At 47.7% G+C, this 27,570-nt stretch overlaps 1 protein-coding gene across 6 annotated transcripts in view; it reads left to right on the top strand.

The window, feature by feature from the left end:
• NTM (neurotrimin) overlaps nt 1-27,570 on the top strand; it is a 964,182-nt gene that overhangs the window by 537,989 nt on the left and 398,623 nt on the right. For 5 of the 6 annotated variants that reach the window (XM_070783417.1, XM_019955366.2, XM_070783419.1 and 2 more), the window contains one exon: nt 8,012-8,096. In XM_070783417.1, coding sequence (XP_070639518.1) covers nt 8,012-8,096 — 85 coding nt within the window. Of the gene's footprint in view, nt 1-6,131; nt 6,481-8,011; nt 8,097-27,570 lie in introns of those variants that run through there. The other variant, XM_070783421.1, reaches the window with a different exon arrangement.

Raw genomic sequence — 27,570 nt, 5'->3', positions numbered from 1 at the left:
TCGATGATACCATCCATTATCTTACCGCAGAACAGTGCTTTCAGCTTTCAAAAGTGCATTAGCCCATTTGGATGTATTGGTTGGCACCAGATCTTCTCAAAGACCTACATTTCATGGAGATGTTGGTTTTTCTGAAAACAAATAAGCTAAAAAACAAACAAACAAACAAGAGACTTGTCTAATGTTGGCCAGAGTTAAGACTTGGATCCAGATACTCTGGTTTACAAAATGATGTTTACAAAATGCCATGTCCGGTAAGAAGTACAATTGAACCCGTATGTTATCGAGCAAATTCTTGTCTCATTACAGTTTTTGTCTTCTGCAGTTGCTCCTGGCTGGGGAGAAAATGCAAAAAATGCAGACAGAAGGTTAAAGAGAGACTTGAAGGTAACTGATTAGGGAGAAAGGCATCAGGGCATGGCTAGGCAAGCCAAGCTCCTCTAAGGGTACATTTGGGGTTGAAGCTCCAAGTTTGGGGTTGGCCGGTTGCCATCCAAAGGCTCTTTCTCTGAGACAGCCGCTACTGACCCTGGTTAAGCTGCATCATCTAACCTTGGAACTGGAGTCTGTGTGTGTGTGCAGGCAGGTGTGTGCAGGTCACCCCTGTTCACTTCCACGAGGCTATGAGGCACTGGGGTGCTCAGCGGTGGGAAGTGGGAGCAATGAGGCCGAAGCTACATGGTATTAATAATATCCATTGACTAGTGTAAATCTAGACCCTAGGATGGGTAGGGGGCTTTGGGCTCCACTGCCAGGCCCACAGGAGCAAAGAGGGACCCAAGCTGCATGCAAGTGGTCAGAGGCGCTACTCATTTGCTGCTCGGAGGAGGCGTCTCGCCTTTTCTCAGGTGGTGTCCTTTCCTGGTGTATGTGGGAGCCTGAACAGACAAAGGTACCCAGGCTGCCACACAGAGAAGCAGCCCCGTCCTCTTTCTCAAGCTTCAGGCTGCTTCCCATGGGCCTGGATCCTGTGTGCTTCTCAAGACCTTGGGGTGGGAACAGGAGGGTCACGCATTTCCTCCTGCCTTGGTTTGAAGCTCAGCGACTGCCCTTTCTGACCACATCTCAGTTGAAGTTTCTGCCCTGCTCCAGGAACGACACCCTCAGGATGTGCCCAGGGATGGTTCCCGACACTGAGACGGCAGCTCCTGGGTTCTCAGGATGAATATCCCACCGAGGCCCCTCTGAAGGAGGGGAGCACATGCGTGGCCCCCTTTTGGTCCCCCCATGGGAGGCTTGCAGCTGCCAGGCCCTCTGCTACCCTCTGTCCATCAGACCCTCATAGCATCCTCATACCTCCCCTTCATGGTAGGTACCATTTTGAGCACTATTTTGCAAATTGGGTTATTCCCGCAAGGTCACACAGTTAGTGATGGAGACGAAGTTTGACTTCTGGTCTGTCTGAGTCCAAAACCACTGGTCATCCTTAGTTGATAAATATGTACTGAATGAATCAATGAATGCAGGGACACAGGGCGAAGAAGCAGTTAGGGCTTTCCAATCAGACAGAGCACTTCAGACGTCCCCACCCTCAGTCTAAGGGAGCACAGTCTGAATATAAAAGGCAACTTTGGCCCAGCCTCCTTCCAGTCTCTGGTTGTGCACATTCTGGAGAGCCTGTAACTAGATTCCGGCACACACCACCTGCACACTCAACTCCTTCTCACTATGGAGCCCCAGTTTCATCTCCCGATCTTCCCCATTCTGTGAGAGCCTTCTAGCACGCCTGTTCTTCCACTTCCCCACAGTGCTGATCACCATCACGTCTACGTCTTGTGAAGTTCTTACTTTCACATCTGTCTCCCCTGCTGGACAGTGTCCTTAATGAGGGTTAGACACAGGATGGTTTTTGGTTTTGTCTCTCTCGCCCACAGCTGAAATCCAGCACCTAGTGCGTTGCTGGCATTTAGTGTGCACTAAAAACGCGGTTTGTCAAGTAGATGAATGTTTTCCCTACAATTTTAACATCCTTGAGAGTACTCCACCACCTCTGATGCCACTTATTTTTGTTTTTTTAAAGATTTTTTTTTTTTTTTGATGTGGACCATTTTTAAAGTCTTTATCAAACTTGTTACAATATTGTTTCTGTTTCAAGTTTGATTTTTTTGGCCATGAGTCATGTGAGATCTTAGCTCCCCAACCCCGTGCACTGGAAGGGGGTCTTCATCACTGAACCACTAGGGAGACCCTAATGCCACTTCCAATGAAGCTTAGCTGGAAATCTGGACACATGAAACAGGATCGACTGTTCCCAACTAGGAGGCACATCCCAGCTCATTCTTGGCAATAAGACTGTTCTCAGGGGCTTCCAGGGATATAAATGCAAAAAGAACCATGGACAACTCCGATAGCACTCAACTGTAGGCAAATTGAGGGCAGGGTGATGTCTTTCATCTTTGTATCTCTAAGTTTCTGCTCCATAGGAAGAGCTCAAAGTCTACTTGGCTACCTTCAACATTTCCTGGCTATATTGAATTCAGTTGAATAATCAGACACTCAGAAGCATCAGTACCGGGCAAAATAATAGTAACACTTCTATGGTTCTCTCTTGCACAGATGTAGCAGCCATGGGACATATTTTATCATTTGGTTCTTAAGCAGTATCCTTACTTGCCAGGTACGGCCAAGAGAACAGGGCAGTGGCCAGCAGCCCTGAGTTCTAGTCTTGATTTACCAGTTGTTAACTTTATTCCCATGACAATGGGTCCTCTCTGCTGGGTTCGCTCCCTACCTCCTTATGAAATGAGTGGGTTACATGTCTTTCAAGGTGCCCTGTGACCCTAGCATTCTGTCATTCTCTGACTCCAGGGTCTTAAGATGACCCCAAACGTAGAAGAAGAGAGATGGTTCCCCTCAGGACCCCTGACTCTAGTCCTGTTCCCCTCTGGGTATCTGGTGTTTGCTTTGACGTCACTTTGATTTTGCTCATTTGCCTGGCGCTTCTTTCCTTTTCTGTCTGCCTATTACTCTGCTGACAACCTCTCCTCTTGTAACTTACAAAGTTTCACGGCTCTCACAATCCACGAGCAGCCTCACCTTTGCCCTGTTCCCTTCCTCCTCAGTTCTCTCCATTCATGACCGCTTTCTTTTCCTCTGATGCTTCTTTCCCTTCTTCAAGCTGCTCTTTGGCTCTTCCCTCTGAAATCCTCACACACCAGACTCTAGCCCAGATGAACAATGATTTTTTGATCCTCTGCAGGACAGAAGAGCACGTATTCTTCTAGAGCCCAGCCCTTCCTCACTCCCCTAGAGCCATCACTGATTCAGATGGACCCCGCCCCTCCTGATTAAACATCCTGCTGTCCATTTGGTGCCACCCCATTCTCTGTAACCACCCTGCAAGCAACATCTTCTCGCCTGAGCTCCTATTTGGAATCTCCACCAGGAGAGGGGGGCCTTTCGCCTTTTTAGAGAAGGCAGCAGCAGCACAGGCATGTCTCAGGCTAGAGCTCTTCTTTCGGTCTCTTGTGTGTATGGAGAATTCACTGCTCTTCAACCAACCCCAGCTTGCTGTAGGCAACACAGGGAAAAACAAAAACAGCCGATTTCCCTTGCATTGGCAAGTGTTCCCTTCTCCATCCCTTCTTTAGTGTGGAGATGTGCCACTGCTGGGAGTCTTCATCTCCCCCACGTCCTCACCTGCCTGCCAGCCCTCCAGTCCACACGGCAAGCTCCTCCGTGCCCCCTCCTTTGCAGTCCCAGGATTATTAAAGGAATATGATTGTTTTCTTTCATTCAGACAGTTTGTGTGAGTGTGTATGTGTGTGCCTGAGAGCTTGAAAGGCATTGTCCTATAGATATTTTTATAACCTGCAGCAATTACAGCTGTCAGCACAGAGACAAGCTGTGACAAGTTGATTTATGTATACAGTATATGTGTATGCAGGAGGGAAGAGGGGGGTGCAGAGAGAGATGGGGCGGGGGCACGGAGGGGAGAAGGTGGAGGTGGGCGCTCGTTAGGAATCCTCTTTCCAGGAGGTAGAAAGGAAGTTGTTTCTATAAAGAACACAAATAATGAAATTGCTCTGACTGTCATTCCTTTTTCATTAACTCGGATATGCTGGGCAAAAAATAAAAAAAAAATAAAATAAAATAAATCCAGCAGTTTTTATGAAGCAAGAGACAGGATATAAGATAAGCCACCAAGTGTTGGTTATATTTAGGGATTAGGCGATGAGACGGGAGCTGACATATGATTTTGATCTTCATCTATTCAAACCGCTTCAATCACGAGTTTCAATAAAACGGATTCTGCCTTGTTAATTGTGCCGGCATCTCTGACCTCTCACCGCTTTCTCAACTTCCATTTTTGAATGAAGTTTGGATCCCTGGGTCCACGAAGCAGCTATGAGGTTGCCAGTGGCTTTTCTTTGTCCACCCTGATCTCTGCTGGGTTTCCTGTTGGCCAGGCCAGGAGGCTGCGGCTCACCACTGTCCCTTCCCCAGCCAGACACAAAGACGGTGTGTCTATCTCAGACCAAGAGCCCGCAGACTGGTATAAGCCGAACATCCTACAGAGCCTGTGAGAAGAGTTCTTTTTCTGCCTGGCTATAATAATGAAGCAGTGGCAGGCAAAATATATTAATAAACCATCTTCTACCTTAAATGGATTTCTAAGTATTTTACCGTAGAGTTAATCATGTCTGTAGGCCCCTCGGGAAGGCTGGCTGTTGTCATTACACACATTCCGAGATGCAAAAACTAATGCTCATTTGTACCTACCTGGGAATTAGATGCAAGAGCCAGGATGAGAATTTATCATGAAAGGAGTCATGCCTGCCATTCTCAAGTCTGGAGGAAAATGACTCCAAACCCCAGAAAGAGTCCCTCTCCCTTCTCCACTGCTGTGCTTGTTTCTACTTGAGGTGCTAAGACCTGTTTACCAAGAGGAATTGGAGGGGTGGTTACAGTGGTGGTGGATGGTCAGAGGTAACTCCTTAGCCCTACGGGAGAATCCCAAATTCAGCAGACTGAGGTCAGCAATCATGATCTCACACCTAACGTCTGCTATCATATAACATTTGAGCTCGGGGAAATCATGCGATTTCCTATTTCCCCGAGATTTCCCACTGCAAATATCGAGACAAAATAGGGTCTGGCAAGAATGGACTGGTGCTGAAATCGGTTAATTCTCTTCTTCTTTCAAAAACATAAACAAAATCTCCTGCTCCCCATAGACATCATTTTTGGTTTTCCTGAGAGCAAAGTCATCCTTTGTGGTCACAAGTTGACAATTGATTTTTCTTTTTTTGGTGTTATATATCAAATGGCCCCACCAGCTAAAAGTAGCAGATGGATTTCCCTGAGAATTTAATATTAGAAAAGTCAGTGGAGGAAACGAGGGGGAAATGGGTCTAATGATGGATTAAGTTTGATCTTCAGTGTGAGTTGCTCAACTTTACCTGGTAGTACATTTTCTGGGGGCTTCCCAGGTGACTCAGTGGGTGAAGAATCCATCTGCAATGTAGCAGACCCAGGGTCCATCCCTGGGTTGGGAAGATCCCCTGCAGGAGGGCATGACCAACCCACTCCAGTATTCTAGCCTGGGGAATCCTGTGGACAGAGGGACCTGGATGGCTACAGTCCATGGGGTTGCAAAGAGTCAGACATGACTGAAGCGACTGAGCATGCACGCATGCACACTTTCTGATTACCTGTTAAAAGAGGAAGCCATACCTTCTCAGTCTTTCTTTGTTACCTTGCTTGGCTTCCACATCTGCACACCCACCTCCATCCCTTCCAACCCAGGGCAGTTGTGGGCACGGGGTATGAGGAGTGAAATGCTTGTGCATCATTCACACACGTGTTATCTACACGTACCTGGGATGATTGGTTGAAAGATACATGGACTTTATGGCACCAGGACCCTTATATGACAGTGACTTAGTTGGAATAATTCAGTTTCTTTTTGATGGTGGCTGGATGACTCTGGGAAGAACACATTTTTTGTTGTTATTGTTGCTTTTTAACAATTGTTAAAAAAAAAAAAAGCCTCCTGGTTGGATTTGGGAGAAAGTCCAGGGGAAAAACAAAGCCACACTGCCTCTTCTCTTTCCCCAGGGAGAATCTGGGTCAGTGCAGGGAGCTCAGACAGGAGTCCCCAAGCAGAGAATCATGTTGGTGTTAGCATGCGGGGTGGGCTGTGTGCAGCTCGGGGCTTCCCCCTTGCTCAGGAGCCTGGCCCAGGAGGGAAGGAGCCACATTCCATCAGAGCTGAAGTAAGAGGAAACATACAAAGGTGGGCACACAGCAGCCAGAGAGGAGAAGTGACAGGAACTGAGGCCAGTGCAGCTTCCCCCTGAGTTTCAAGAATTTGAGAAACACACCTCTTAAGATGAAACCGGCTCTGCAAGAGTGTGAAGCCCTGGGCACTTGGGAATCTTCGGTATCAGTAATGCCAGGGGCTCACACTCATTCATCTGAAATGAGCACTCTGCAGGGCCAGCATCTTTTCATGTCGACAGAACAAGAATAGAGAATGTAAGTCAGTGTCGGAACTTGACCAACATTTTGATGTGGTTTTGCCAGATTCGCACGCTAAGAGGCTTCTGTGATTTTGCAGTGGTTTTATACATGGAAGATCTCTATTTAGAATGATGTTTGAAGGAGCTTTTGGCGGGGGGGGGGGGGGGGGGGCGGCTGTTGGGGGGGGTGGGCGTTGACTATTGAATAATAAATGGAATTATTCTAGAACATCCTCCCAACACTTTAAATTTACTCTAAACGCTAATGAATTAATCTGATAATTTTAAACGTGCACACGTGCATGCTTCAGGGTTTTCCTTTCCTAGTTAATTAGTTTGTGACCCTTATTAAGATGTCTCGGGCTTATTAAGACCGCTTGGTAACTTTGCCTTTCTTCTTAATTTGGAAATGACAGCTCCTCAAGGGGGGAAATGGTTAAATTCCTCGCCCGGGCTCGTGCACGGCCGCAGCGCGGCGCGGCGGGGGTTAAGGTGGGCGCCCGCGCCCCGCGCCCCGCGCCCGCCGCCCGCAGGGATGCGCGCGGTCCGCCCGCTTGCTCGGCGCCGGCACCGCGGAGAGCGGCGGTCAGTGATGGAGCTGCTGCCATGACAACCCCGGCGGTCGGGGCCCGCGCGCGTCGGGGCTGCTCCCGGGAGGCCGGCGGCGCGGAGGCCGGGGGCGGCCGCTGAGCTTGGCGTCCGCACGGCTCCGGGGCCGGCAGCGCCTCGCCTTGCCCAGCGAGCGAGCGAGCGAGCGAGCGAGCGAGCGAAGGGCCGCCGCTGCAGAGACCGCCCAGGCTAGACCGGCCGCATCGCGGCGGCTGCAGCGCGCATTTGGGCTCGGAGGAAGTTGACCAAGGCGGCTGCCGCAGCAACCCCCGTCCGGATCGCACGAAGCCCGGCGTAGCCTCCCTCTCCTGCTGGCTCACCCCTGCGCCTTCTGCGTGCTCCACTTTTAGGCTCTGCTATTGTTACAGACTTATCTGCTGGCCATCCTTCTTCCGAAACTTACAAAGAAAGTATTGGACCTGCCCTTGTTGGAACTGAGGAATTCAGATCATCTCTGGGTGGCCGGATCCAACCCACCCCTGTCCCCTTCTAGTACCAAAGTGCTTACTCCTCTCCCAAGTGCCATGCCTGAACTGTTAACGCAAGGAAGGGGCTCCTGAAACGTGCCCGCACCTTCGCACCTGTCTGGCGCTTCTCCTCTCGGCCACCTTCTCGGCCAAGCAGCACAGAGGCAGCCCCCTTTGGATGTCCTCCGTGGAAACCGCTTCTCCGAGGCTGGAGCGCTGAGGCTCGATTTGGGGAGGAACACCCGACTTGGAGGAGTCTGCGCGCTTTTTCTCCAGCCCGCGCCTCCGGGTCCCCGTGCTCGCTCCCCCACCCCACCCACTTCCTGTGCGCGCCTGGGGGGCGTGTGCCGAGCCGCCGCCGGAGTTCTGGGAAGTTGTGGCTGTCGAGGATGGGGGTCTGTGGGTCCCTGTTCCTGCCCTGGAAGTGCCTCGTGGTCGTGTCTCTCAGGCTGCTGTTCCTTGTACCCACAGGAGTGCCCGTGCGCAGCGGAGATGCCACCTTCCCCAAGGCGATGGACAACGTGACGGTCCGGCAGGGGGAGAGCGCCACCCTCAGGTAGGGAGCCGCCATCCCTCTCTGAATCGACAGTGATTTGTGGAGGGGACGTGGGGGGAGAGCGCTCGGGGTGCAGGTGCGTACCGTGGAGCTGCTGCAGGGAGGCTTCGCTGCTTCGCTGGGCTGCCCACTTCATGGCTGAGCTGGGTGTTCTGCCTGGAAAGGTGGTGGTCATGGGGAAACGTTCAGCGGTTCCAGAGATGAGCTGTTTCCCAAACCTGGCCTCCTTGGCTCAGGACTTGGTAAGCAGGAGGGGCGCTGGGCCAGGGGGTCTCTGATATGGAGGCCAGGGTCCTGAGCGCTGTCTGTTGCCTGAAGCTGGTGGTGTGGTGACTGGGGGCCTGGCTGGGGCTCAGCGTGAGCAGTCTTCTCTGAAGTTAATGAGTCCCAGAGGTCGGGTCTGGCTTCCTGTGAATGCCATCACTCTGCCCATGCCATGGGAAATTGCCAGCCAGCTCCCATACTCTGGTCGAGCGGCTGTTTTGTCCTGGGTCTGACTGTCTGGGCTTTCTTGGGGCACCTTCGAGCCTCGAGCTGGTGACCAGAGGGACATGCTTTCTCTATCTGAACATGGCCCTGAGATCGAAGCCATGGACATGAGTCTGACTTCTCCTTGGAAAATATCACTTGCTCTCTCAGTGGTGCTGTCCTCCACAGCAGTGTGTGCAAAGCTCATCTACCCAACGGAAAGGGGATTTCATTGTTGAGTTGGGTCTTGATGGACTTCTGGGGTTCAGGCTGATAGGAGCTGGAGGAAGAAGAGAAGAAGAATCTTGGCTATGTTTTGTGTGAGGTAGGATGAGCCTGTCTCTCTTTCTACCCTGCCTCCTGAAATGCTAACTCCAATTTCCAGTGTCTACAAACCATACCACACACAGGAGGGCCACACAGAACGTCAGTGATTGTAAGCGGGGATCTTATGCTCTGGAATTTGATGAGAGTCCGCAGGAGGTAGAAGTTAAGAAGGTTCGTGGAAAGAATGATGTGCTTGCTTAAATAAAGTTTCCCAGACTGGGCCACCGCTGAGCTGACTGCACGGTAGTGTGGCAGTATTCCATTCTCTGTGCATGAAGATTCTTGGAGAGACAACCTTGGTGCTGGTAGCCACTGTTTTACCCCTTCTGTGACTGTCCTTCTAAGGTTTATGGATGATGCATGAGGCAATACCCACAGGATAGAAAATGTTGAGGAAGGGGCATGGGTTACAAAGCTGACTTGTCAGGATGTTGCCGGAGGAGGGGTGAGATTTAAGGGCCTGTCGAAGCCTGTAGGCACCCATGCTCCTTTGTCTCTGGCAAGCTAACACCCATGCCCCCAAGGATTGCTAGGTTTTCTTTGGTTCTGGGATCCACCTCTTCCACGGAACCCTGAGTTAGGGATGATTTTGAGCAAAGGTTAAAGATTTGACTGCCTCATACCCGAAATAGCTGTGTGTCTGCTTTGTAAAGGATTTCGTGGACGCTTCAAATGTGTCCTGATCTCAGACTGTTTAGAAAGAAACACAAAAACAAGCCTCTGAAGCAATATAGTGAATGGCATGTAGTGTCCTCTGCATGTGCCCTTTGTCCCCCAACCTTTGGCTGCAAGGTGTAGCCCCCAGGAGATAAGACAGAGACAGTCGTACCGGAGAACACTGTAGACATGAATGGAATGGTACTTTCAAGAAGGTGGAAGGTAGTCAGCTCTGTAGACATTAGGAGATAAAGAAGCAAGACCAAGGGGTCTTGCAGACAGTAGCTCCCATAGTATAGGAACAGTGAGGGGATATGGGTGGGCCGGGGTGTGGTCTTTGGCAGGCAGCCCCCAGGCTCAGGAGAATCAGGACCCCGCCAGCATATGCTCCGCCCGGGGCCAGGCCTGGGTAGGAGCAGCTCCTCTTGAAAAATCGCATGATCGTGTACCTGCTGGCTTCTCTCTCTTTGTCTTCACTACCGTGCCTCTTGCTGGCTTTCTCTGGGCCTTTCTCTCCATCTCTCTCTTGCTCTCACATTTGTTTGCATTTTGACGTGTGTTTAGATTCACTGGTCTTGACTGGTTGTAGATGGAAGAAGTTGGATACTGTGGGGCTTCCACAGCCCAGCTCTGGTGCAGAGGCCCTCCTGGAGCGCCCCCCTGACACTTAGGCAGCCCCTGGGGCTGACTGTCTTCCCATCACGCAGCAGAGAGACCCTCCCAGTGGAGGGAGCCCTCCAGGGCGGGGGTTAAAGGAACGGGGATCTGTCTGATGCCAGCCCACTGGCCGCGGGCCTGAGTGGGGATGTGAGCTGGGCCTCAGGGAACGGGGGTGCTCGAATCTCTGTAGGACGAGCTTGGTCCTCCGCACGCCCTCCCTCACTGGACGAGGAAGGGCCACCATGGTGGGGTGCACTTCCGTGGAGAAGCCCTTAAGCCCTCAAACATGGGCTCGGCCTCTTGTGATTCTCTGTGCAGAGAAGCAAGTAGGAAATCTCAGAATGTATTTTATTTGCACAGAAATTGCGAAATTTGCACGTAACCTGATTCCAGGTTGCAACACTGTAGTGGTTCAGGGCTCTGGGTTATTTTCCTTTGGGTTTTATTTTGTGTATGTTGGTCTCTTCTTTCTTTTGTCCTCCCTCCCTTTCCCTCCTTCCTTCTTTCCTCCCTTCCTTATTTCTTGATTCAACATGTCACCAAGCTACCCACCCCAGTCAGGCTGGCCCTGACCACCCCAGCCCTGCCAGGGGAGCCACCCTCCCCAAGTCACCCTGGGTGACCATGAGGTTTACGCTTGTAGTTTTCTCCTCAACCAGCAGAGGACTTTTTGCTCTAATTTCATATTATTCTGCTTTGTTCTCACCAGTTTCGTTTTTTTTTTTTTTTTTTTTTTTTTGAGGATCTTTTGCAGTCCCCAAAGAATGCATGCTTCAGCAGCAGATTCTAATGTGAGGGAACTTTTTAGGAGGTTTTATTTCCTCCAATTAGCTCTAATGATCCTTGTGGAAGAACCAGGAGACCTTTCACCTAGTATGGCATCCACAGTCTGAATAGAATTACAGACAATTTGCAGTCTCCCACTCCTTCTGCCCTCCTGCCAATAGTCTGTATGCATATTTTTACAAAAGAGTGAGGTTTCATACAATAGACTGTGAAATAATAATAATAATATTAACCTAAGTTTCTTGGGTGCTCACTATGTCTGAAGGAGTACTCTAGGTGTTTTATATACTGTTTCACCTATCACCAAACTCATAACATAAACATTTAACCCTAATGCCACCCCTCTGATTGTAGGTGCCATGATCACCCCCATTTTACAGATGCTAAAACTGAGGCTTGGAGAGTTTATATCATTTGATTAAGGGTGCACAGCTAGGAGATTTGGAAGCCAGATTATGCAGCAGTAGTAATAATGTTAAATAGATGCATGCATGTCGCTTCAGTCATGTCCAACTCTCTGAACCATAGCCTGCCAGACTCTTCTGTCTGTGGGATTCTCCAGGCAAGAATACTGGAGTGGGTTGCCATTTCCTTCTCCAAAATAAATGCATAGTACTATCAGTTACTGGTCAGTTATTCGCAATGAATCCTCACAACAACTCTCTGAAATAGATCTAATAATCTATTACATCTCAAATTACAAGCCCGAAGTCTCCATTTTGGGCTTCCCAAGTGGCAGTGCTAGTTGTAAAGAATCCGCTAATACAGGAGATGTAAGAGACGTGTGTTCGATTCCTGAGTCAGGAAGGTCTCCTGGAGGTGGGCAAGGCAACCCACTCCAGTATTCTTGCCTGGAGAATTCCATGGACAGAGGAGCCTGGTCGGCTACAGTCCATGGGGCCACAAAGAGTCAGACGTGATTGAAGTGACTTTAGCACACACACATGCGTCTCCGTTTTATAGATGAGGATGCTGAGACGCAGAGAGGGGAGTTTACCTAAGATCACACGTTAGTGAGTGGCCGAGTTAGTGGAATGCCGAGTCCTTGACTTTGCAGGACCAGCTTTCCCCAGCGCGTCCTATGCTCCCCTGATGACTCTTCTCAAGTGGTTGGTGTCTCCCCAGTCATTTTCTCTCTTGCCCTGTCTTGCAGTGGCATTCATCTCCTTTTTCCCTCTCCTTGTGGTTGGGGGGCAGCGAGCTCTTGGAAGCAGGAGCGCCACGTGCCATGTTGTGTCCGGAGCGCCATGTGCCCCCAGATGTCCATTGAACAGATGAGATGGCTAAAAACAAAACAAAACAGAATATCACCCAGTCTCCATACAACTGTGGTCCAGCCAAGATGTGTGGAATGGTTCTTACTTGAAGGGCGTGAGCTGGATGTTGGGTGTGGAAAGGCTTGAGGCTGAAGCTTCTCACCCAGGACCTTGGGTCCAACTCACAAGGCTGGGCTGTGGGCGCAGAGGTCGAAGAGGTCATCAATCGTGGAGGACGTTGTGTCCATTAATGGGTGGGTGGGTGGTCTGCCTGTGGTCAGAGAACAGTATCTTCCTCCCAGTGGACATGACTGTGCTGCTCTGATGGGATCAGGGGAGCCTGAGATATCAGCTGTGTGGCTCTCATTAATTAGACTATCACTAAATGTCACCATGTCACTTGACAACTTTGATGAATGCATGTCACGTTTTCATAGATTCCCCAAACGAGGCAACTGGTGAAGTCAGTTGTCTCCTTGGGTGAGATCTGGTAAGTGGGTATCAGAGCTGAACTATACTTTCTGTCCTGTCCCGAGACTCGAGGCTTTGCCACTGCGGGATGTTTTATTTAAAAGAAAAAAAGTGAGAAATTTACAAGACGGAAGTGGGGTTTCACATAACAGTTCCAGGGGATAGCAGAGAACAATGTGATTTCCATACTTGAGGAACCCCGAGGGGCCTCTTCCGATGCAAGAAGTGCGTGTTACTCAGGTTTGGAAAGCCTTTAACATTTCATTCTCAAAGCTGGTGGGTCCTCTGTGAGTCTCTCCAACTACTACGTGGCCTCTTGAAACCAGAATTATGCCGCCTTCAGGTTTCCGTTCCTAGTTCCTAGTGCATGACTTGGACCAGGGTTTTTGCTAATAAAGCCTGGCTTGCCTCCCTCTCTGTGCTGTGCACACCCTGACCTTCTTTCTGTTTCTTGAACACAGAAAGATTACTCTTGCTAGAGAGCCTTCCCACGTGTGGCTCCCTTTGTGGTGATGCCCCTCTTTCAGCTCTTCCCACGGTGGTGGCTCTTCATCATTTTGGCCTCAGCTCAGATGGAATTCCCTCCCTCTAGCCTGACACCCAGATAAAAGTGATTCCCTAGCATTTTCACCAGGATTGGGCTGGCATGTCATCCTGGATTATTTTCAGAGCAGTTTTTCCATTCGTTTGTCTGGTTATGTGCTCGTGGGTTTGTCTTCCCCAAGCAGGTTGTAACTTACTTGAGGCTTGATGTCTTCTCTGTCTTTTCCTGTCTTATCCTGTGCAGTATCTGGGAGATGCTAGGTGCTCAGGATGTAGCTCTTGCATGAGTGGAGGAAGACACTGGGTCTGAGATCACCATCTCCTCCTTGCCCTCTCTGCCCTCTGTCCTCAGTTGTCCAGAGTTGTCCTGGGCCTGAGTGTGTTCCTGGCTCAGTGTCATTTCTGTCTGGGTTGTGCTGTGTTGGGCATGAGGGTGCTCTTGAGGAGGGCACAGCTACACAGAAGTCATTGAACTGGTGTCCTTCTGTCCAGATCGCAGATGGTCTGTGTCAATTGTCTGCTATTTCATAACCGCGCCCATGACACATGCTATGTTTCTGCCAGGTCACTTTCCTGCCCAGTCCTTAAGCTTTTGAAGAGCTGCTGCTCTCTGAGGATGTACTCAGCCTTAGATAGATCTCAGGGAAATGAGCATTTTCAAGATAAAGAGGGGCACAGAGAGGCGCCTCTCTGCCCATCCTTCTTTCTGTCTGTTTGGAGTCTGCTGTCAGTGGGTGTCTGGTCGGGTAACTATTGATTCGATGCTTCTGAGTTAACTCCTGCAGAACAGCAATGCCACTTGGGAAGCGGGTGCTGCCCTGGCCCCTCCCAGGATGGACCTCTGTGCACTCACTTCGCCAGGCATCCTGCTGGGGGACCGAGGCTCAGAAGAGCCTGGACAGATGGGACTGTGGAGAGAGGCTCCTGGAAGCACACTCAGCCTGTTAAGGAGCCAAAAACTAAAATGGGAAAGCTGAAAACCCAGCCAAATGCTGGACAGAAGGAAAAGGACATGTGAGTTCATAGGAGAGCCCGAAGAAGGTGCAGAGTGACAGCCTGTTTCTCAGGGACTCCTCACCTATAAGATTAGGTGGTTTGCAGAAATGCTTCTCTTTTCTTTTGAGAAACAATGGCAGAGACCAGGGGGTTCAGCCATCTAGTTTTCCAGATAGTGAGACTGGTGACATCAGCTCACACAAGGAGGCTTCCTGCAGAGTGAGGAGGAGCTGACCCCCAGCCCACACTGCGTCACACACTGGGAGCCCTTGCTTACCTGTGTGCCTGAGACAAGGTCAGCTTGTACTACTAAGTGCACAGGCCTCACGCCACCTGGGATGCCGCCGACGGACCTGGCCAGCGTTTACCACCAAGCTCTCTCCTAACTGCTTCTTCCCTCGGCCACTAAAGTCAGCATTCTTAGCCTGTATCAGCTCTGCCTGCGACTCTGTGGGACAATGTGTCAGGCAGGCGCTGAGCACCCTACCAGTAGAGACGTACTGAACACTCGGAGCTGCTCCATGAGCCAGAGCCAGTTATTATTCCAGTTTTACACATCAGGAAGGCAAAGGACGGGAAGGCAGAGAGAGCCGTTTCCCAGCCATTTCCACACGGTCAGATGGAGACAGGGGCTGGGACTTGGACAGGTTTTGTCTGTTTTCTAGGCTCCTTCTCTTTTTGTAACAAAGGACTTTCCTCATTCTGTTTCTTTTCTTCGTCGTTAGTTTCATCTCCTCCCAGAAACCAAGTGCATTTTTTGTTCTTCTTTGTCCTGGGCACAAGAACCCCCTTTTTGAAAGTGTTTTAGGAATTGGGTATGGGGGGCGTATACAGTTTGGTGTGGTCTGTGGCATGATGGAGTGTGTAAGGTTTGGTGTGGTCTGTGGCATGATGGAGTGTTTAAGGTTTGGTGTGGTCTCTGGCTTCATGGGAATGTGTAAGGTTTGGTGTGGTCTGTGGCGTGATGGAGTGTGTAAGGCTTGGTGTGATCTGTGGCATGATGGAGTGTGTAAGGGTATTGTCTGTGGCTTCATGGGAGTGTGTAAGGTTTGGTGTGGTCTGTGGCATGATGGAGTATGTTGGGTTTGGTGTGGTCTATGGCATGATGGAGTATGTTGGGTTTGGTGTGGTCTATGGCATGATGGACTGTGTAAGGGTGTGGTCTGTGGCTTCATGGGATTGTTTAAGGTTTGGTGTGGTCTGTGGCATGATGGAGTGTGTAAGGTTTGGTGTGGTCTGTGGCATGATGGAGTATGTTGGGTTTGATGCGGTCTATGGCATGATGGAGTATGTTTGGTTTGGTGTGGTCTATGGCATGATGGAGTGTGTAAGGGTATTGTCTGTGGCTTCATGGGATTGTGTAAGGTTTGGTGTGGTCAGTGGCATGATGGAGTATGTAGGGTTTGGTGTGGTCTGTGGCTTTATGGGAGTGTGTAAGGTTTGGTGTGGTCTGTGGCATGAGGGAGTGTGTAAGTTTTGGTGTGGTCTGTGGCATGATGGAGTGTGTAAGGGTTTGGTCTGTGGCATGATGGAGTGTGTAAGGTTTGGTGTAGTCTGTGGCATGATGGAGTGTGTAAGGGTATTGTCTGTGGCTTCATGGGATTATGTAGGGTTTGGTGTGGTCTATGGCATGATGAGTGTGTAAGGGTGTGGTCTATGGCTTCATGGGATTGTGTAAGCTTTGGTGTGGTCTGTGGCATGATGGAATGTGTAAGGTTTCGTGTGGTCTGTGGCATCATGGGGTTGTGTAACGTTTGGTGTGACCTGGAGGCATAAGGAATGACCCAGCTGGCCTCTAGAGGTCCCTTCTCATCAGAGAATCATAAAATCTCCATAGATTGTTCAGAGTAAGAATTTTATTCCAGGTTCTTCCACCAGCCTTTTGCTTCAGATATTAGCAGTCTTGGGCTCTCTCACAGAGAGTTCACATTGAACACATTTCAATGGAAACATGAGTCTGTGAGGACTCCACAAGCCAGTCTGTCTGGCTGCCCAGGCATTGGAGGTGAATAGGTAACAGCTCAACCTATTAATGCCCTTCTTTGTTGTATTAGAAATAGGGCCATTGGCGTCTCTCCTGGGGAAACTTGAAAAAATTTTAAGTAATATGAACATCATATTTCTTTAAGTTCAGAGTCTCCACTGAAGGGTAAAATGTAACATTATTCTTGCATTCTTTGAGATTATTTTGCTTCTTCAGGAGCAGGTTGATAGAATCCTGCTATAATCAATCAATAATACCATTAACATCTTTTAAATGATCAAGTGATAATATTTTTAGGAAAGGAAGAATTAGTTGGGGTTAAGATGCAAGTTCAAGTCACAGGTGGGAACCAAAGGCAGGGAGGAGACAGTAGGGGTGTTTAAAGGGAATGCAATTGAAGGAGAAAAAGCTCTTCACAAGACAAGATCTTTCTAATTCATATTCCTGCAGGAGTGGTGTGCCAGAGAGAAAATGGCCTGGGAGACAGGATTCTGCTAAGTCTGACTTTCTCTGTGTCATCTTGGGCTGTTTTTACAAATTCTTCTGTATAAGGAAGATAGCCACTTCCTACCTCAAAGGGTTGTTTTGGGTTAAAATGAAATAATGTATACAAAGTTTAGTCTAGAATTATAGCTCTCTTTCCGTGTGTGTGTGTGTGTGTGTGTGTGTGTGTGTGTGTGTATAAGCATATAAGTATATGAATGTATGCATATACATAATAGTAACACATGTCGCAATTTTCATTAAAACCTATTGCAGTTTAAACACTGCCCACACTTTGGTGGATGAACTACAACTGGCTTCTGGAAGATCTATGAGGAGAAGAATGCCTCTTCATCCAGCTCATACTTCTCTGGATGTTTCTCCTACAAATCTGCTTAGATCCTAGGAATCTTCTGTTCACTTTCTTGAGCTATTTTATATCAGAGATGGAGTGAGGAGAAAGGTCTTTATTTTTCATCACAGATTCTTGGATAGCAAGTTATGACAGTTCATGGCTCTCAAGATGAATTTCCTACCAAAAACAGAAAATTATGCTAAAGGATCTTTGGAGCCCAGTTCAGTTCAGTTGCTCATTCGTGTCTGACTCTGCAACCCCATGGACTGCAGCACACCTGGCCTCCCTGCTGGTGCAGCACACCAGCACACCAACTCCTGGAGTTTACTCAGACTTATGGCCATTGAGTTGGTGATACCATCTAACCATCTCATCCTCTGTAATCCCCTTCTCCTGCCTTCAATCTTTCCCAGCATCAGGGTCTTTTCCAATGAGTCTGTTCTTCGCATCAGGTGGCCAAAGTATTGGAGTTTCAGCTTCAGCATCAGTCCTTCCAATGAATATTCAGGACTGATTTCCTTTAGGATGAACTGGTTGGATCTCCTTTCTGTCCAACCTACATGGCACAGGTTACCTGGCACAAATAGTGGGGTCAGGAGTTGATGTACAGATTTAGGATTTGTAGACCTTTTTACCATGGAAGACTGATTCTTCCATGACAGGTCCATTGGAGTCAGCTGGCAAAGCAGGGTAGGGATGACACTTAAGTGGGGCAGAGAGATTAAGCTCTTCCAGCTTTGAAGCCCTGAGATTGCATTTCCCCTCATCCTCACCTCTTCACTGAGAGGCCATCTCAGGACCCCCATATCAATGGTGAAAATATAAAAGGGTCTCTCTGCATTTGGTAGTTTTTCTCTGGTACAGTTCTGGGATAAGACCGGTGTGCCTGGCCTGAGAAATTGATCTTGAAAGTGTCAGTCACTTAGTTGTGTCTGACTCTTTGCGACCCCATAGACTGTAGCCTGCTAGGCTCCTTTGTCTATGGGATTTTCCAGGCAAGAACACTGGAGATGGTTGCCATTCACTTCTCCAGGGGATCTTCCCGACCCAGGGATCGAACCTGGGTCTCCTGCATTGCAGGCAGATTCTTTATTGCCTGAGCCACAGGGAAGCCCATAGAAATTGATGTTAGAACTAAAGGAACCATAGAAACCATCCTTCTCGCTGCAACTCTGTGCCACAGGGTTCAAAATAGTTTAAATTATAGATAGCAGTCTGAGTTGTTCATGATCTGTTTCTCCCAAATCTCACTGATTCATGTGGTTGAGTTATTTGGGTTGATTTGGGTGTATTTGGCCAACTTGCTGCCTTGTCAGTGTGAGATGTTTTGGCTTAGAAAGCTTTAGAGAGGTTAGATTTGTCTTGTACTATGTACATATGAATTAATCTTACCATCTTGCTGATGGATTTTTAAAAATAATAGAATTTTTAATGAAAGCAGCAGCAACCATGAGACTGATGGAAAATGACAAAACTGACATCAACCTCAGATAAAGCTTTGTTGGCCCCACAGAGGAAAGTGAGATATGTTTGTGTGAAATAATTTCTTGATCTTCTCTGCCTTTCAAACAGGCTGTAATATAGTGGATGAGTGGAAAAGTGCTCTTGCCCTCAGAATAATCATCTTTGGACAAATTTACTTATCAGGAAAGCTCAATCCAAAACAATTCTAACTGGTCAGAACCCAGGAGGAAGAAAGTAAGAAAGAGATATATGCAAAATATTTTTAATTAGATTCAGCCGTCATACATGAAAACTGGAAAAAAATAGCACTTTGGTGTCATGAATTGAATTGCATCACTCCCTCCCAGTCAACAATTCTACTGAAGTCCTCACATCCGGAACTTCAGAATGTGACCTGCTTTGGAAGTAGTTATAAAGAAGAGTTCGCACTGGAGTCCAGTGGGAGCCCAGTGCAGTGCAACTGGTGTCCTGATGGGAAGGTGACGTGTGGAGATGTGGTAGACGCACAGGGAGCTAACTATGTGATGATGAAGACAGATTGGAGCAATGGGGCAGCAAGCCAAGGAATGCCAGAGGTTGCCTGGAAGCCGCAGAGCTCAGAAGGGGCAGGAAGGAATTGTGTCCTATAGGTTTCATAGGGAGCGTGTCTGCAGCACCTTGATTTCAGAATTCTGGCCTCCTAAACTGTGAGATGTATGTTTCTGTTGTTTCAGGCTGTGCAGCTTGTAATGCACTGTTATAACAGCCCCAGAAACTGATACACGTGGGTGTTATAGAGAGATGTCTTAAATAAATCATCACATATGATGCTTATGGTCTGACTGTTCCTCTCCTGGTTATCAGGTCCTAGCCTTCATCACACACATCTAGGAGGCTAAGCCAGGGTAGTGATGCAGTTGGAATTGATTACTCCTTTTTCTTAATGGACCATCAGGACAAACCCTACTGCATCTTACTTCTCAGTGATCTTAGCCACCTCAGAAGTCAGAGATGTCCCAGACTGTGTATCATTTTTTAGATTCTAATCACCATACGGTTCTGTCCATCAATAATCTGACCTGGTTGCAAACCTCTCTCTAATCTCCTGAACCTTTTTATCATCCTCTGGTCTTTATGATCTGTCACATCATATCTGGGGATAGCCTCACATCCCCAGTCTCTTCTCTGAATGTTCCCCCAGCTTTTGCTTCATCTGAAACTTGGCTGTTTCCTGTCTGATTTCCACTCCTAGAATCAGATCATAGGCTTCCCTGGTGGCTCAGATGGTAAAGAATCTGCATTTAATACAGGAGACCCGGGTTTGATCCCTGGGTCAGGAAGATCTTCTGGAGAAGGGAATGGCAACCCAGTCCAGTATTCTTGCCTGGGAAATCCATGGACAGGGGTCCCTGGCAGGCTATGGTCGACAGGGTCGCAAAGAATCAAACACAACTGAGCGACTAACACTTTTCAGAGTCGAATCAGTGGTGATTTTTTTTTTCCCATGTCCTTGCTTCCATGAGGTCTGAAATGTGAAGAGATGTTCTTCTTGCTGTTCGTCATGGCTTATGGATATTTCTTCCCCATCTCTCGGAATCCTATTACACTGCAACACATGCTGTGTACCCTCAGCCTGCTTCTTGCTGCCGTGTCTGCTGTCTGTCCTGACTCGCCTTCCTCACTCTGGAGCTCCAGGCTGTCCATCCTAGTGTTAATCCATGCATCAACTTTCATGACTCAGATGTTTCAAACTCTGCCCCAAGTGGTGTTTTCGATACCAGCCCCATGTGACTCATTGCCAGCCAGCGACAACCTGGTCTTCCTTCAGTCTGCACCATCTTGGGCACAGACACCACCGTTCATCCAGCTGCTGTGTCCCAACACCTAAGAGATATGATGGTTTTTCTTTTTCTCCTATGTGATATCTAGTCCATCAGTAAATCCTGTGTCTTTAAGACACATCCTGAATTAGATCACTTTCCCCATCTGGAACATGGGTGCCCTAGCGAAAGCCACTATCAGCTCTCTCCAGGACCATTCCAGGGGTACCTCATCTGGTCTTCCTGCCTCTATGTCTGTTCTCCCAGAGTCCATTCTCACCTAGTAGGGCAAGGTATCATTTCAGAACATGAATGGAATCTTGTCCCTCTGTTTAAAGTCCTATAGTGGCTTCCGGTTATATTGAGAATGAAATGCGTGTAAAAGACTGTGTTACCTGGTGTGCACCTATCCCTCTATCCTCCCTGCCCTGCTCACCAACCTTCCTTGTTGTTCCTTGAACCCAGCAAGTCCATTCTTGCTGAGGACACGTTCTTTCCTCTCCCAGGACGCACTAGGGTGGCTCCTTCATGGCACTTGTGTGTCTGCTCCAGTCTCCCATTCTCAGAGAGGACCTTCCAGACCATGCTATATGAAATAGTTATACTCTCACATCACTCCATCCCCCTACCTAACTTCAACTTTCTCTATAGCCCTAAACACTTCAGAAATTCTGTTATTTATTTATCTGATAGTTATTTATTGCCTCTTCCACTAAAATGTGAGATCCCCAAGGCCATTGGTTTTATTACGCTCATTTATAGTGGCTAGATTACCGCCTGGAACATGGCATAGATCAAGGAGTATTTTTCGAGTGAATGAGAACTTTATTAGGAATCATAGTAAGCTGCTAATAGTGAGAAGTATTTATCTTTTATTGGAAAGAGGTGACTCAGGAGTAATTCTTTCTTGGCCTAGGTTTGGGGTTTTTACACAGAGCTCAGAGGAGGGTGTATGGGACTCAGCCTTGTTTTCTAGACAGCAGGTGGGTCAGGCCTTGTGGACGGAGTCGTGGGGTAGCGTGACACACTTCATAAAGTCTACACATCCAGAATCAAGAGGACCTTTACAATTCCAGCTTCACAGGAGGTTTTATAGAAAATCTAATAAACACTTGAAAATCGGGATTAGTTTCTAGCTTAAAGCCTATAAACTTGGGCTGGGGAGGAGGGAAGGAAGTGGCAGTCAGGCAGAAAGCAGCCTGTGAGCCTGAAAGTTAACACATTGTTCAATGTCCATTATTTTGTCTGACACTTTCTGAAGAAGGGAATTGTACCTTGAGGCTGTGCAGCACGTGGATGGAGTGCGGAGTCTGGGGCCAGACCGTTCTGTGGGGTTCCAGTCCTGATTCTATCTCACTTTGCAGTTGTGTGACCTTCGGCACGTTGATCCACCTCCCTGGGCCTCCGTTTTGTCATCGTTTAAGGGAACTGATCATAGGAATGCTGACCCCTGAGTGAAGTATGGGGCAGTGTGAGCAGTGTCCAGCACTCAGGAAGTGTTAGCGTTGTTTAGCTGGGGAAGGATGGAGCGCGGAGCGTCTCCGCTGTGGGCCCAGCATGCTGATGTGTCCTGTGACTCCAGGGATGCTGCCGAGAGGCACGTGGACCAGGAATTGGGGCTCTGGAGCCCAAGCTGGCATTGGTTGGTGCAGACCTGCCGTTTCAGGGGCGTCTTTGTGGTGGAGGATTTTGAAGAGTCCTGGCAAATTTCGATGTCTTGGGAATGTGAGCGGTGGTTTGGGGCTAGGGTGACCTGAGTTTTAGTCGAGGCTCTGTCACAACCCACCATGAGATGCTGCTGAGAAAATCAGTGTTCCCAGTCCTGCTGCTTTCCCGCGTGGGGAGGGGAACAGATCCATTCTGCTCCGTTCAGTTTCTTACATCTGAGGAAGAGATTCTTAGCTGTTAACACATATCTAAGTTGTAGAGACTGATTACATCTTTTTCTAAAAAGAATTCTTATTGGATTGTAGGTGCTTCCCTGGTGGCTCAGATGATAAATAATCCTCCTGCAATGTGGGAGACCTGGGTTCAATCCCTGGGTTGGGAAGATCCCCTGGAGAAGGGAATGGCTACCCACTCCAGTATTCTGGCCTGGGAAATTCCGTAGACAGAGGAACCTGATGGGCTACAGTCCATAGCGTTGCCAAGAGTCGGACATGACTGAGCGACTAAGCACATACAGCAGATAGATATATACTAGATATATATATATATATAGATCTATTATACCTATATGTAGATATATAGATATATATATATATATAAAGTTTTTTACCCACCTTCTGCCACAAAGCTTGACTGTGTTTCCCAGCCTCTTTTGAGTTTAGCTGTGGCCAGATGACAGAGTTCTACCCAAAGGTGAGCAAAAGTGATGTTGGATTGGCCCCTAAAAACCTCCCACGTGAAATACTTCAGACTGTTTCGCCTTGCACCATCTGGATGTTGGTGCCCAAAATTACCTTGGGAACTGTGGCCTATTTGGCAGATGGTTCATGAGCCAAGTGATTGAATGTTCTCATAGAGAGGGCTTCAGCCCCCGCCCTGCCAGCTGACCCAGAACCTCACTCCTTAGATTAGTGCATGAGGGAAAAATGTACTAAAATATACTTCCTTTGTGATAAGCTTCTGTGATTCTGGAGTTCATTTGTTACGATAGCTAGCTTTACTCTCTCTAATTCAGCACAACTGTTTTAAGTCATATTGTCTGATTTCAGCAGCATAGAAATACATGGATCTATTTTCTTTTTTTTTAATCCAAACTTAAGCACTTATTAAAATTTCTTGGCCAGGCTTTTGGTGGTTTTTGCCTGTGTCTGAAAGGAGGAACTTTGGCCTTTTCAAACTGAAGCTGCAGATGTTTGATTTCCCTTTGCTTGAGTCTTTACATCTCTGAACCAAGTCACATGTCTGCTTTACTCTACAAGTTTGTGAAAACCAGTGACAAAGAAAAGTTCTACCTTGAAGTAAATTAGCACATGTCTGTAATGGCTGCGGTTCGAGACATACTGTAATTAGTGGAGATACCTTTTAGATGACAAATTGCTCGTTAATGGCTGGAGGTGTCTTATTTAGAGTAACCTTTTGTGCTGGAGATATTCTAACATTCAGTGTTTTAATTGACACACAAAAGAGACAGATGGGATGATTTTTAGGCTTGTTCTTTAAAATGTTGAAGAGGAAGGAGAGAATTGCTGTCAGAGGGCAGATTTTAAAAGAGCAGCCGGGTGGTGGGGCCGTCACCTGTGGCTTTGGGGACAGGGACAAGGGGAGAGAGAAAGGTGTTGTGGGGGCAGGTCTGTAGGAACCAGAGGCCAAGCAGAGACCGCGGGTGAGAAGTGGTTCCACGCCAGGATTTTGCGGTCCAGAGGCGCGATCCCTTTGCTTTCATTGTTGTTTCAGGATGATAAACAGTGGCTGGCACCCCGTGGACAGTACCCCGCCAGGCTCCTCTGCCCATGGGATTTCGCAGGCAAGAATACTGGTGTGGATTACCATTTTCTTTTCCAGGGAGTCTGCCCACCCCAGGGATCGAACCCGCATCCCCTGCAGAGAAGGCAGGTTCTTTACCACCGTACCACTAGGAGCTTCCTGAATCTGCACTGTATCCATGTGTCACTTGGGCACCACTTACTGTGCATCTCCTGTGGGCCAGGCATTGTTCTAGGCCCCAGTCCCTCTCTCCCCACAGGGGAGCAGGAGCTACAGGCTGTACAGAGTGAAGGAGAGTAATCTTCTCCCAGCCTGCAACTTGCAGCGACCACTTAGCCATAGGCGCTCTTCTTCCAGCCTGACGCGTTCACTAGGACTTGGAGAGACAGACCTGCACTAATGCAACTTCTTCTACTTGGTGCTCTTTGAGCAGTGCACAACCTGCACGACTGTACCAGACGGGCACCAGCTGTCAACACGGAAATCAGTAGGCACACAACATGCTGCGTGGTGAAAAGCTAAATATGGGTGCGGTGCAGGGGCATTTGCAGGGTGGTCCAGGGCCTAATAGTGGGGACAGCTCTATGGGGATCAGCAGGAAACACATTCTAGGCAGAGGAATCGGCAAGTTTCATGATCTAGTGTAAGAAGAGCAGGGTGAGAAGGAGGCGGTCTCAAAACTGAAGGCATGAGAAAAGGCGGATTTAGGATGCTGAGTGTCTTCGGGAAATAGAATAACATCAGAATGAAGAAGCACATGATGAAAGCATCTTCAGCTTTAGGAGATGAGAAAATAAATAAAAATCCTACCCGAACAAATCCAGCACCTGTGTCGATGTCACTTCTCATGTGAAGTTTCCTAGTGGAGACTGTCCAGCCTCTCACAGCGTGGTTGTGTAGCAGCTGGTACTTGCTGTCTGGATCCCACCTCACACATGTCTAGTCGTGTGAGTCTCGTGGTTTTCAACTGTAATGTCATCTTTCTTGGGTTCATGTTCTTTGTCATCTTCATTTATCACATACGAAAAGTATAAACATTTAAAATCTGCCCAATATCTGATCTGACTTCTTACCTGTTGCCATTTCCAGGATATTACATCGTGAAATTAAGCCGGCGTTTTACGACCGTGTGCAAATGTGTGTGTGTATAGCAGACACATATTTGGAATTAATGGACTTGTAGAAATCAGAGATGGATTAGGCCTAATGAGCTGTTGAGAAGAATTATTTAGCACATATTTCATATCTCTGTTCGGTAATCAAGCCTCCACACTGAGTATGCTAAGAAGGTGAGGTCTTTACATCTCTTCTCTCCTTGGATCATCTCCGTGTGTGCCCGAGAATTTAACATCGGACCTCTGGAGCATTTTGCACCAACTTTATTAACCATCCAGTTTGACATTTCCCTGCCCTTAGGGTGATCTTGGTATTGAAAAAATAGTTGCTTAGCTTGTACCGTTTATATGGAAAATAACTGTTGCCTGGCTCTAAGCAGCCCCCGGGGCTGCTGGACTGGCTCCGACCAGGTGGCAGGAGTCATCAGATGCCAGGTCCTGCCCCCTCCCAAGACAGCCCCTAGTCTGTAGGACAGACAGGCCTGACCTTCGAGAGTGCTGGTTGGAAGACTTGGAGAATTAGCCTAGATGAGAGGTTTAGATATATAATGTTTTGAATTTGTACCCGAAACAGATGATTTCTCTACTGCCTTCTGTTTTCACCTAAGGTATGTTAGAGCTGCCCGTCTGTCCAGTTGGACCAAATGCACTTGGCTGAGGCTCACTCTGTTTATACTGTCCCTTCAAGCCTACGTTTTCAACAGACTTTCAAAATCCTATTCACAACAAAATCCTATTCACAGCCTATTCAGGTTTTCCTGACTAACAGAAAGGAAAGCATTACGAAAGGTGGGCCCCTTGATGGTGTGGAATTTGACCCCGAGAAGGGCTGACTGTTTGAAGCCGTAACAGAGACCTGAAATTATAGGACTTAAAGGAGACGGGTCGGCACAGGTCAGCTTCTGATAGTCAGATGCCTGCCCTGTGGGTTTTCTTTATAGCCTGGTTGGGTATAATACATAAATGCAGAGCCTAAATGTAGAGGCTTCTCAATTCTTGTCCGTCTGCATAAAACATGCTCATTGAGAATGTGTTCTGTAGTGGAAAAAAGATGGAATCCATAGAGGTTTTTGTAAATCAACTATACTTCAATAAAAATCATTGAAAATGAGCGAAAAAGAAACTTGGGCAAAAATGGGGAAGCTAAATGGAAAGCAAAATGAAAATTACAAATGGGAAAAAGACGATGGACTCAGAGTTGGGTAGCTTTGAGCTGGAACTCAGCTTGATCTGGGAAACCGTTAAACCTCTCTGAGCCTTTACATTTCTTATCTGTGCAGTGGGGCTTAAATAACTCCAGGAAAGTGGAGAGTAGGTGGTAATTTGAGACACTGGTTGGAGGTTTTTCTGAGACAGGACCTTTGAGTGAGAACTGACCTAGTGAAGGGAGTGTGTGTATGTAGACGTGGGGAGGATGTTCCCGACAGAAACACAGCCCATACCCAGGTGCACAGGTCAGGGCATCCTTGACTCCAGCAGACAGAGGAGAGGAGGGCGGAGCCGAGATCTTAGCCGCGGTCATCTCAGTGTCCACAGCGACCACTGCCCAGTTTGGCCTTTGTGTTTTGGAAACCACTGGAGCAGTTTGATCATTTTGGTTGCTGCATATTAATAGATTTTTCTAACCTTATTTTATGATTATTTTCATGTCCCACCCTTGTTTAACTGTAAGGCCAAGCCCGTGTATGACATGCATCCTGTGTCAGGACTGGCCAGAGCCCACACCAGGCTTAGTGAGCTCTCCAGACCCTCAATCACCTGAACCCCTTGTCATATCAGCTCTTTTCCTGCGTCTCTGTCTTTGGTTAGACTCACAATGACTCCCAAAGTAAGAAGCCACTTCCAGCTGTTACATTGTGAGGATGTCCTTGATGGATCAAGAAATTCCCCCAAGTTCAAGGCCACTGGTTTCTTGGGTGAATAAACAGTGTGCTGTCACTAGATTTTCATTCTCATTTATGATCAAAGCCTTGGCCACCTCACCAGGCCCCTGTCGCTCACGGTCTTATGATGGTTGAAGTTGATGAAATGTCCTGGAAGAATGATTTGTGATAAATGCTTCAGCAGAAAGGCCATAAATCTGCTATTCTTATTTTATTATTTTAATTGAAACTTTTTTCACTAATTTTAAAAAATAGATAATTATTATTCATTTGCTTTGTAATTATTACCTTGGCTGATGCTGGGTTGTTGATGAACTCTATGGTCTGCGCTGATGGTGTTTTTGGTCTGTATTTCACAATAATGCTGCTGAGTTGCTGATAAAATATTAATTAAACATACTCTTGTTTTTATCTTTTTACATATAGTTCCTATCAGAAATATATTTTTAACTATTCCATTATTTCTATGAGTGCTAAGTCACTTCAGTCGTGGCTGACTCTTTACAACTCTGTAGCCCACCAGGCCCGTCTGTCCATGGGATACTCCAGGCAAGAATACTGGAGTGGATTGCCGTGCCCTCCCCAGGGGAATCTTCCTGACTCAGAGATCAAACTCGAGTCTTATAAATATCCTGTATTGGCAGGCAGATTCTTTACTACTAGCGCCACGTAGAAAGTATCATTAATTCTATAATTTCTATTAATTTTGTAATTTGTTCTTTATTTTCTATTAATTGTTTTAAATGGTAGATTATGATATAATTAAAAAGTACATTTTATTGGCCATGCTGCACA

This window comes from Bos indicus, chromosome 29, assembly GCF_029378745.1.
Source record: "Bos indicus isolate NIAB-ARS_2022 breed Sahiwal x Tharparkar chromosome 29, NIAB-ARS_B.indTharparkar_mat_pri_1.0, whole genome shotgun sequence".
NCBI classification, from domain to species: Eukaryota; Metazoa; Chordata; class Mammalia; order Artiodactyla; family Bovidae; genus Bos; species Bos indicus.
This window is presented reverse-complemented; position numbering and strand designations above follow the sequence as displayed.